This window comes from Berghia stephanieae, chromosome 7 (genome assembly GCF_034508935.2).
Source record: "Berghia stephanieae isolate SIO BIC M18660-M18661 chromosome 7, UCSD_Bste_1.3, whole genome shotgun sequence".
Lineage (NCBI taxonomy): Eukaryota > Metazoa > Mollusca > Gastropoda > Nudibranchia > Aeolidiidae > Berghia > Berghia stephanieae.
The window spans coordinates 15,257,504-15,270,003 of NC_088366.1; the positions used below are offsets into that span (position 1 = coordinate 15,257,504).

Consider the following 12,500-nt stretch of genomic DNA (forward strand, 5'->3'; position numbering starts at 1 on the left):
AATCTCCGATGTTTTCTCTTCATTCCTTTTATCAAGGGTTTACAGTACTGCACTATATATTTCATAATCCCACTAGCTATATCCCGAGTTAATCTGTGGGATCAGCAGAGTGAATATGAGATTATCTCGGCAATGACCTAGGTCAAGTGTTATGTGGTGTCTTAGAGACCTTGCAATGCTGTGTTCTATAAGAAGCATTGACCACGATAATCATCTTATTAATTAAAGAATATATTATAATGCGTGTTTGCATACACATTAAAACTCACGTGTCATATTCACAATGGGGAAAGAGACTCTGTGAAAGATATGTATGCTATTCGTTTAGGTAAACCATCCGCCAGCCAGATTTAACATACTATATATATATATATATATATATATATATATATATATATATATATATATATTATATATTGAGTCATGTAACCTCTGTGGTGTAATGGCAGTACGTCTGATGGGTAATCAGAAGGCCTGAAGTTCTATCCCCATTCGAGACTAGCTAATATTTTGGGATTATTTTTTCTTGAATTGTTCATTCCGCCTTGTGTGGCACTTGGTTCATACACACCAATTCAGACCTTTATCAATTATAGTAGAATTGACCAAGCATTTCGCAGACCCCAGTTTGAAAACCATTGATCTAGCTCACAAAAATCTGAAAAAGTCTGTATGGAACGGTGCCAGACAACGCAAGAAAGAAACATATTTTGGTAATGGTAGCACGTCTGACCGGTAATCAGAAGATCTGAAGTTCGATCCCCAGTCGAGGTCGACTGTTTTATTGGGATATTTTTGTTTTGTTTTTGTTTTTGTTTCTTTTGTATTTTTCTTTCTTGCTTTGTCTGGTACATTTCATACACATTTGTTCAGTTCTTTAAAGAAAACTATAAGAAGAAAAAAATCATCCCAAAAATGGCAATGGTAGCACGTCTGTCCAGTAATCAGGAGGTCTGGGGTTCGATACCCAGTCGAGGAAGACTGATTTTTATGGATGATTTTATTTTCTTGTATTTTTATTTCTTGCTTTGTCTGCTACTGTTGTTTCGTACATACTTTTTCCTATCTTTATCTCAAACCGGTAGGCTGCTCCCAAATTTCTTAATTTGATCTCTAGCTCACACTGCCTCAAAATCGGTTTGATAGGGTGGATCACAAGCTTTGTATCATGTTATAATATCTGCCATCCCGGTTTTTGTCCCCCTCAGAAGTGTTGCAAGATCGTGGATAGCTCATACGGTAGAGTCATGCTCTCAACGGCCAGGCGGAATTGTCGTACTAATAAGGTCGCGGGTTCAAACCCCATCACCGCCGCGAAAAATGGTTATTCTCTATTGTCTTCTGGCACTTTCCTACTCACTAATCTCTTGTTGCAAGATACTTTCTGTTTTTAATCAAAGGTTTCATTTGAAGTCAACGAGTTTAATTAAGCAGAAGGCCTATAAATTTCCCAAATGTTTCATAACCGTTTCATACACACTTTTCCTATCTTTATCTTACACCAGTAGGCTGCTCCCAAATTTCTTAATTTGATCTCTCACATCGGCTCAAAATCGGTTTGATAGGGTGGATCACAAGCTTGTATCATGTTATAATACCTGCGATCCCGGATTTTTCGCCCCTCAGAAGTGTTGCAAGATATGAAAGATTTCATTTGAAGTCAATGAGTTAAATTAAACAGAAGGCCTATGAATTTCCTAAATGTTTCATAACACATAAAATGTCAATTGTTCATTGGGTTTGGCCACTTTTTAAAATTTATTTTTTCAGTGTTGCAAGATACTTTCTGTTTTTATCAAAGGTTTCATTTGAAGTCAACGAGTTTAATTAAGCAGAAGGCCTATGAATTTCCCAAATGTTTCATAACCGTTTCATACACACTTTTTCCTATCATTATCTTACACCGGTAGGATGCTCCCAAATTTCTTAATTTGATCTCTAGCTCACATCGGCTCAAAATCGGTTTGATAGGGTGGATCACAAGCTTTGTATCATGTTATAATACCTGCTTTCTCTGATCCCCCCCCCCCCTCACTCAGAAGTGTTGCAAGCTATCAAAGGTTTCATTTGAAGTCAACAAGTTAAATTAAACAGAAGGCCTATGAATTTCCCAAATGTTTCATAACACAGAAAATGTCAACTGTTGATCGGGTTTGTCCATTTTTTAAAATCTATTTATCTTAACTCTTTATTTAACTCTCTCTCTCTCTCTCTCTCTCTCTCTCTCTCTCTCTCTCTCTCTCTCTCTCTTTTAGTGTGTGTGTGTGTGTGTGTGAGTGAGGGTGTGTGTGTTTGTGTGTGAGTGAGGGTGTGTGTGTGTTCGTGTGTGGGCATGTGTCATCTTTAAATAACGCACGATTCATTCTACATGTTCTCCTCTCTCTCTTTCAATGTATGTGGGCGTATACCATTATGTAATTTGTATGCTTTCCTCACAGCCCAGCAGACACAAAACATCTCACCGTGTCACTAAACTCTGGAGAAATAAACACAAAACCGGTTTATATTCTCAAGTACCCATTTCAATTATCGATCTGAACCAATTATCAACTTGACATAGCGGAATGTAATCTAGACATAATTCTATATTGGTTGTGTGGCTATGTGGTCTTGTGGTATGACACCCGCTTTCGGATCGGAAGGTCCTGGGTTCGAGCCTCGCTCGGCACATTGTTGAGTCCCTGAAAAAGGCTCTTTTCTCACATTCTCTAACCGTACTCAGTTATAAAATGACTACTTGGCCGTCAACAGCGTTGTCTCAGTCCAAAAAAAAAAATTGTAATGTCGCCTATGTCGCCTAACAGGCGTCATGTCTCGTGCGTTCTACAGGTTACAAGTTGCTGGTTGCTGTTGGTCAGGGACCCTTTGGCAAAGTACTTTGAGCATGTTTAGTGGATATATGGTTTTGGACGATGACAATTTTTAATTCCCTTATTCAGTCCCAAGGGGAAATTTGTCTTTAGGGTCTATTCCAAGGGAAGACTGGAATAACCAAGGCATCAGCCGCAGTGCAGCGCCGCAAAATGAGCTAGGGCGAGGTGACTTGCTCAAGGCCACACAACGAGGCGGGTATTGGAACTTGGTACCTTTTGGGTAAAAACCAAAGACCGCACCTTGAGCCATGATATGAATCACAGACTCGATAAGTTATTGACTTGCTCAAGGCCACACAACGAGGCGAGTGGGGAGTCGAACTTGGTACCTTTTGGGTAAGAAGCAAAGACTGTACCGCTGAGCCACGATATGAATTACAGACTCAATGCTGAATTTTTTAACCCTTTCCTTACCAACAATTTTTAGAATTTTCCCCAAAATTTCAAACCCGCTGAACACAAAAATAGTTTTATTTCTTACTCAAACAGAAAAGCAATAAATACATTCTATGCATAATATTGACCAGCAAAACGATCTCTACAACACAGTTTAACGATTTTATAGCTATAATAAAACATTCTTCTTTAAATTGTGTGATTTACAAAAGAAATCTGAATGATAAAAGTGCTGGTTGAATCGTAACGAATGTGACGATTTTCCTGAGGTTGGTAAGGAGAGTGTTAAACCAAAATGAATAAAAGTACACAATTTTCTATTTGAACAATTTACGAAATTGTATTCATTCTTCATAATAAAAGCATTTTAGATTATGAAAGTATTATTTTTAGACATAAAATTACATTTTTTCAGCTCCATGTTCACTCGACTATAACACCAGTTTGAAGCGATGAATCACAAATGAAAAATATTATTTTTTAAATCTATCCATGAGTCATTGTATTCTGTTTTCTTTGGCTACAAATCCGAGCTTGAAAGAAGATCTCGCCATATTAAATTTTTTTAGCAGTCCTTCAGGACCATTGGGCCGGAGTTTATCCCGGTTTCGATAGCGTGAAACGGACAATAGCAATGACTTGTTATCCTTTGGATAGGAAGCTAGTCTATCGCAAAGTACTTTCCGCCAAATCTAACAGACTCAGCCACCCATTTCACTGTTGGGTGGACAGGGGGGTCAGAAAAAAATCTCGACTGCACCCGGAATCGATCTCGGTCCCCTTGCGTGTGAAGCGAGTGCTCTATCTGCTCTAGTATTATCTTTAGACACAAAATCACATTTTTGAACAACATGTTCACTCGACTAAAAACACCAGTTTGAGGCGATAGGTCATATATGGCAATTTTATATATTTTTACAAACCTATTTATGAGTCATTCTGTTTTCATAGCACACGAATCCTAGCCAGAAAGAAGATCTCGCCATATTATATTTATAGGAAGGTAAACATTGTGATTAATCTTTGTCCTTTATTAATTGTTTAATACGCATTGTCTGTCTTTTTTATTTTTATTTTTGTATTGTTTTATTGTTATTTTGTCCCTTTTCAATTTATAGATTTCCCCCCCCCCTCTTCTTGCTGATGTGTGTGGTTTTGTTTTGTTTTGTTTTTTGTTTGTTTGTTTTTTGTTTTTTGTTTGTTTGTTGTTGTTTTTTTTGTTTTTTTTTTTGTTTTGTTTTTTTGTTTTGTTTTGTTTTTTGTTTTGTTTTTCGGGATTTTTTTGTTTGTTTTTTGTTTTTGTTTTTTGTGTTTTTTTTTGTTTTGGGTTTTTTTGTTTATTTATTTGTCATTTTCGTTGAGGCGTCTTTCTTAACTAATGTTCTCTTTTACCCTGTCAACTTTGTTTTCTAATTTTTCCATTGAATTTGACATATCTAAACAACAATTCTACAATGGGAAAACTCCTGTCTCTGCCAATATTGTCGATGTCTCCGATCTTTCTCGGGGGGAGGGGGGGGGGTAGCTGTTGATCTGTTTTCTAAATAGATTCAGATTTTAGTGTGATGTATGTATTGATAACTGTGCCGTTTAAAAACTTTTCATCGGCTCAAGCTTGAAAATTTATATAGCGCAATATCCACTAAACGTGCACAAACGCTTTAAAATGGGCCCCCTCTCCAACAACAACACTTAACATGTAGAACGAGACATGACGTAGGTAAGCGATATTACATTTTTTTTCAGACAGAAACAACGCTATTAACATACGACCAGGTACTCATTTTACACCTGAGTTCGGTGAGAGTTAAGAACCTTTTTCAAAGACCCAACTATTCGCCGCTCAAGACGGAACTCGAACCCTGGACCTTCCGATCCGAAAGCGAGTGTCATACCACTAGACCACATAGCCGCACTTAATTAAACTACAATTCTACAATGAGAAAGATCCCTGTATCTGTCGGCGTCCTGTCTATGCTTGCGAGCCTCCGGGGGGAAGGGGGGGGGGTAGTTGTTGTTCTGTTGTTTTTTTTTAGATAGATTCAGATTTTAGTGTTATGTATTTATTGATAACTTTACCTTTAAAAAACTTTTCGCCGGCTCAAGCTTGATCATTTATACAGCGCAATATCCACTAGAGAGAGAGAGAGAGAGAGAGAGAGAGAGAGAGAGAGAGAGAGAGAGAGAGGGGGGGTAGCTGTTGATATGTTTTCTAGATAGATTCAAATTTTAGTGTGATGTATTTATAGATAACTGTACCTTTTAAAAACTTTTCGTCGGCTCAAGCTTGAACATTTATATAGCTCATATCCATAACACGTGCACAAAAATCCATATCCAACAGCAGCACTCAACATGTAGGACGAGACATGACGCCTGTTAGGCGATATTACATTTTTGTTTTTGGACAGCGACAACGCTGTTAAACGCCTAGTACTCATTTCACACTTGCGTACGGCGAGAGAATGAGAGTAAAGAGCCTTTTTTAAAAAAGAACTCAGCTATGTGACGCTCAAAGCGGGATTCGAACCCTAGATCTTTCGATCTAGAGGCGAGTTTCAGACCACAAGACCACATAACCACACTTGATATTACACGTTAATAGGCAATGTTATTATCTGGATGCTCGTTGCTGGTTGTGGGTTCTATTGCTTTTGGTGCATTGGAGAAAACAATTTACTGTTTGAATTGTGGAAAAGTAATGTGACACTTTTAAATATGCGGAAGTAGAGAGAGAGAGAGAGAGAGAGAGAGAGAGAGAGAGAGAGATGGAGAGAAATAGATAGATAGATAGATAGATAGATAGATAGATAGATAGATAGATAGATAGATAGATAGATAGATAGATAAATAGAGGGAGAAAGTAAGAGAGAGAGAGAGAGATGGAGAGAGAGAGAGAGAGAGAGAGAGAGAGAGAGAGAGAGAGAGAGTTAAGTTCGAGAAATACAATGGAGAAAAAAAAATGAAAAAAATAATATATTCAAAGTCTGAGGTCACCATAATATTATTTGCTGTGACATGTCGTGTAAGCCTCGCTATATCCTGTCTTGTTATTTCAATGGCCTATAATACGACGGTACAAATGAAGTAGTTGACATGGAACACCCATAAAATTTGGAAATAAAAGCTTTGGTGATATTCATTGAAGTTGTCCACACAAAAGTCAATAGGGGGTTAATGGTCGTGAAATAATTTGAAAAAAAAATTGTTGTATTATACTACGGGTAAAAATTCTGGTTTTAAGTGAAACACATACGTATAGGCTTAGAAGAAGAAGAAGAAGAAGAAGAAGAAGAAGAAGAAGAAGAAGAAGAAGTAGTAGGAGGAGGAGGAGGAGGAGGAAGAGGAGGAGGAGGAAGAGGAGGAGGTGGTGGTGGTGGTGGTGGAGGAGGAGGTGGTGGTGGTGATGGAAGAGGAGGTGGAGGAGGATGAGGAGGAGGTGGAGAAGGAGGAGAATGAGAAGGAGGAGTAAGAGGAGGATGAGAATGAAGAGGAGGAGGAGGAGGTGGAGAAGGAGGAGGAAGAGGAGGATGAGAATGAGGATACGCCCAAATGAGTCTAATGACAAACAATAACTACAACATATTCCCCACCAATGAGATACGCCCAAATGAGTCTAATGACAAACAATAACTACAATATATTCCCCACCAATGGGATACGCCCAAATGAGTCTAATGACAAACAATAACTACAACATATTTCCCACAAATGAGATACGCCCAAATGAGTCTAATGACAAACAATAACTACAACATATTCCCCACCAATGGGATACGCCCAAATGAGTCTAATGACAAACAATAACTACAATATATTCCCCACCAATGAGATACGCCCAAATGAGTCTAATGACAAACAATAACTACAACATATTTCCCACAAATGAGATACGCCCAAATGAGTCTAATGACAAACAATAACTACAACATATTTCCCACAAATGAGATACGCCCAAATGAGTCTAATGACAAACAATAACTACAACATATTTCCCACAAATGAGATACGCCCAAATGAGTCTAATGACAAACAATAACTACAACATATTTCCCACAAATGAGATACGCCCAAATGAGTCTAATGACAAACAATAACTACAACATATTTCCCACCAATGGGATACGCCCAAATGAGTCTAATGACAAACAATAACTACAACATATTCCCCACAAATGAGATACGCCCAAATGAGTCTAATGACAAACAATAACTACAACATATTCCCCACCAATGGGATACGCCCAAATGAGTCTAATGATAAACAATAATTACAACATATTCCCCACCAATGAGATATGCTGAATGTTTATAAGGACAAACAATAAATAAACACAGAGAGAGCCTCTCTAAAAAAAAAGAAAAAATTAAAATCTCATCTACCTAAAAAAATAGTATATTATATGTTTCTCCTTAGGAAACAGGTCTGCCACGGTTCGAACTTTTGAATAGAATTCATAGACCAATCGTCACTATAGCTTTTCTTCACCATTTTTTCAAGGCCCCAATCAGAAGTGATTTAAAAGTTAAGCCTGTTCAGATCAGGCGCACAACCCATAGCACGTTGTTCAAATTATATCATTACTATTCGTTTAAAGCTATAGATCGGACGAAGATGACGTCACTCGGGTCTTTGTTATTGTTTTTTTGTTTTGTTTTGTTTTGTTTTGTTTGTTTTTTTTGCCATCCTGTTTATGAGTAATTCTCACTTAACTGTATTATCCAGACTATTTTTGTTTGTTTGTTGCTTTAGGTCTCTTCCAACACAATTGAGGTTATATGAGAGACCGCTGAAACAAAAAAACAAGCAATCTAACAAAAATAGTACAAATGTAAATCAAAATCATAACCTAAAGATATCATAAGCTAAATTATAAATAACCAAGAACAAACAGGCAGAAGATTTACAGGAAAAAAAATATCCCCTGTCAAAAATACAATCACAAACCAAAGAAGCAGGATAGGCTAGTAAAGAGAAGAAGAAACGACATCACTATCGGATCGTACACCCATGCGAACATCATAGGTATATGATTCAAGGGTGATGCTCCCATCCAACCACCCGCTATCCAGACTATAAAAGTTCATGGTGACAAAGAGTTTTGTGTGCTGGTCCGTTATACTTCCGGGTGGCAATGTTATGGGCGTCTTAACCAAGCGCATATTATCTATTGAGACAAGGATAAACTCCTTTCCCACAGGTCTTTGGGAATTGTTTTCGGTCAAAGATAATTATTAGTTTTCTTAGTTAATAGGGCCCCATAGCCTTGACGTCACTTCCTGTTAACAACGCCCGCATCTACCAAAAGTGGTTCCACTTGGAATTCGGTAAAACCGACAGGCCTCTCTCTCTCAAAGCGATGTCGACAATCCGGTACATTGAGCCATATTAGCAAAGAAAAATTTGATCAATTTTATTTTTTTTTAAAACAAATAATCTTGTAGTAGAGACCACAGCTTGATTGTTTATGTTAAGTATGGAACCAAAAGCCCCGTTGCCAAGCAGGTGTGACATTGTGCTTTTTGTCCCTATTATATAACTGCATATATTTATATATATATATATATATATATATATATATATATATATATATATATATATATATCAAAAGCCCCTTGCTAAGCAGGTGTGACATTGTGCTTTTTGTCCCTATTATATAACTGCATATATTTATATATATATATATATATATATATATATATATATATATATATATTGTGTGTGTGTGTCTGTGTGTGTGTGTATACCTCCTCGCTCCTTACCTTTGTGTGTCACATCTGTGTTTGGAGTGATGACACTGTCTAAGACGTACAATTTGTCTCCATTCGTCCGGCCACAAACACACTTGTAGCGAGATCGCATGGAAATCATGTTGTAGCTGTCTTGAAGAGCCACTGTGTCGAAATTACCTCAGTAACAGCAGCAAAGGCAAGTTCTTTAATATCTCACGTTGACTTAGAATTGAAGACTGTGTCGCCTCTGACAGCTGCTGGCTGCCAGAGTAAGTTGAACTGAACTAGGATTTGCCAGAAATGGGAACGTTTGGAGAGAGTTGTTATAGCCTTAAGTTCCCGAGAAATCAAGAGACTTTTGAGTCAATTAATAAGTTCAAATCTTACAATTACAGAACAGTTTTGATACAGTCATTAAGTCATTCAATACAATCTGTTACTAGAACAGCTCCTGTCGACTTCCATAAGGATGTGGTTTTCCATATTCCTAGATAGGGTGCAAGAATCATTTAATCCAAGTCCAAATGTAAGAATTACGGCGAATTCATTATTCCTGTAGCAAATACAATAGGGCGGAGAAGTTGTGACGTCATATCTTCCTCTCTTCCGGTTCAAAACTCTCTGGAAACGTAATCAGTCATCGGGAGGACTAACAATGAATAGATAGCATATTGAATCAAAATGTGGCATAATTATATTAGTAGTAAAATGTATAGGCAGATTCTTTGTTATTATGAGGCGTAAAAGAGCGAGGATGTACGATCTTAATTGACGCCCAGCATGTATTTAGACTAGAAAATAAGATTTCATTCTTCTGAAACCAGAAGATCATTTGCACAAGGTATGTATCCAGTCTTCCGATAGACCAGTTGTACACTTCCAATGAGATTGGGACCAGTACTTTGACGTCACACTTCTGTACCCTATTATTGATGTTTAAAGAATTCAATATACCCTGGGTAAAATTTAGGTTGGTTTTAATGAGTATTTCGTGTTGTCCAATGATAACGAGTGGCTCACAAATCACTCCAGTATATTATATATATAGGTATATTATCTTGCTATCCTAGCAGTTGGTTATTCCAGTAAAAAGGCAAGGTGTCCTGGTGCTTTATCCAGTGGTGATATCCAAAAAAAAGTGGGTAATTTGGAATAGGGTGTATGTGGTTCATTCTGGAGAGAAAGGGAAAATAAAAAGACGCTTTGAGATGAAAGCAGCATTAGTCTAAATGCGATTACTTATTATTGAAAAGAAAGAATATACGTGGTGGTGGTGGTGGTGGTGGTGGTGGTGGTGGTGGTGGTGGTGGTGGTGGTGGTGGTGGTGGTGGTGGTGGTGGTGGTGGTGGTGGTGGTGGTGGTGGAGATGATGATGATGATTTTGATGATGATGATGTTGTTGATGATGATGATGATGATGATGATGATGATGATGATGATGATGATGATGATGATGATGATGATGATGATGATGATGATGATGATGATGATGATGATGATGATGATGATGATGATGATGATGATGATGATGATGATGATGATAATGGTTTTATTGTAAAAAGGCGCAGAGACAAAATTGACCAGCCTTGGAGAACAATTATTTTTAAAATAAATAAAACCTTCCTTTTAATCTCTCCTCGCAACAGTTATCTCTAATGCAACTCAACATAGAGTTGTTGGTTTTGATGTTAAACCCGTACATCTGTAACGATCTGAAACCTGGACAGTCTCAAATACCCGTTCTCATAAAATTCAGGCCTTACTAAACATCAAATGCCTCCGCCGGATTATAAGATGCCAAAATCGCATTCAAAATATAGAATTATGGAAAAGGTCAAACCAAGAATCCACCAGCACTCAAAATAGGAGGAGAAAATGGAGATGGGTCGGGCAAACTTTGAAAACGGCAGAAAGTAACGTCACCCATCAATTAAAATTATAATTATAATTGAGCTTTTATATAGCGCAAGATCCACTAAACGTGCCCAAAGCGCTTTACAGGGGAGGGGAGGGGGTCCCTTGCCAACAGCAAAATTTAACATGTAGGACGAGACATGACGCATGTTAGGCGATATTACAACTTTTTTTATGACAGAGACAACACTGTTAATGGACAGGTACTCATTTTACACCTGAGTACGGTGAGAAAATGTGAGTAAAGAGTCTTTTCCAAGGACTCAACTATGCGCCGAGCGAGGCTCGAACCCATGACCTTCCGATCCGAAAGCGAGTGTCATACCATAAGACCACATAGACGCACATCAATCCCTTGATTAGAACCCCCATGGGACACGAAAATTTGGCGTCTGAAACAAACTTGGAAGTACTCACTAACCGACTAATTGCAAGTGACAAACCTCACCTGGGAGAGGCTACCAAGAAGAAATCCTAAGGCAGAAGCGGATGGCGGACGCTTGTTAAATGATAGAGAGCCTGTGATAAATATTGGCTGTAGGATATTTATGGTTTTAAAAGACTGATACGGATTACACATAACAGGGATGAAGACATAATTCAAATTATTAACGTTGTCAGTAACATAACCCTCTTTCACTTTCAGCCGATTTTAGCCGATTTCACTTAAAATTATGACTTCAATAACTGTCGCTTAAGGCCCTATGTGCTTCAAAAAGCGAATGGGATTAAGTAAATCTTTAATATTCCAAAGGAGAAAGTCTTCTTAAGGTCTGGGAAAAGGCCGAAAGAACCTAGACGACAGTCGCAGATCAGCGGAATGAAGATAGCATTAGGAGGTCAAGCTTCTGGCTCAAGGGTGGCGGGGAGGGGGGGGGGGACCGAGATGCCGATAGCGGGGCTCAAATCCGGGTACTACAAATGTGAGCGCAATGCTTTCTCTACTCGGCCTCTCGCCTAGGCTTGAATGAAAAACTGTGTAGGACATATCACGTGAGTAAGCTTTTGAAAACGTTGATATAATATAAAATAGTCGTTTAGTACTACAATGCCTATTCCGCTGGAATTTATCCCGCTTTCTGTAGCGTTTTGGTGGAAACAATTAATTGCTTACTACCCTATAGATAGGACTCTAGTATATCACAAATTAATTTCGCTAAATCTGAGAGACCCATCTCCTAGATAGACAGAAGGATCAGAAGAAGAGTAAAAAAAAACTCTGCCGAGATTTGTTACACGTCCGATTTCGTGTTGGTCAGTGATCTATCAATTGAGCTATCGAACACCCATCTTAGGAAGAAGATAGTACTTAGTGAACGCAAACCATTCCTGTCTGAAAGATTATTTGGTTCAGTGGGAAGTGAATATTTTCCAATTTGGGTGAATTTTCAGGTTCACGGAGTACCCTTCGATGATCTCATGTAGTCAAAAACAACATGGATGACGCAATCTTATCTCAGTCGTAACAAACCAATCAGAAAAGTTCAACGCAAGATATGAAGAGTTCATAGTACCTAGTATCATTATTATCGGTCGGTGATTTTGCATTTATTGGATGTTTGCAAAAACAATATTATTATTGCT

The 12,500-nt window shown here is 38.0% G+C and overlaps 1 protein-coding gene across 2 annotated transcripts in view; it reads right to left on the reverse strand.

The window, feature by feature from the left end:
- LOC144976768 (kinesin-like protein KIFC3) overlaps window positions 1–12,500 on the reverse strand; it is a 56,720-nt gene that overhangs the window by 29,851 nt on the left and 14,369 nt on the right. For both annotated transcript variants that reach the window (XM_078921186.1, XM_078921185.1), the window contains exon 2: window positions 9,033–10,175. In XM_078921186.1, coding sequence (XP_078777312.1) covers window positions 9,033–9,141 — 109 coding nt within the window. In that variant the 5' untranslated portion in view covers window positions 9,142–10,175. The remainder of the gene's footprint in view (window positions 1–9,032; window positions 10,176–12,500) is intronic.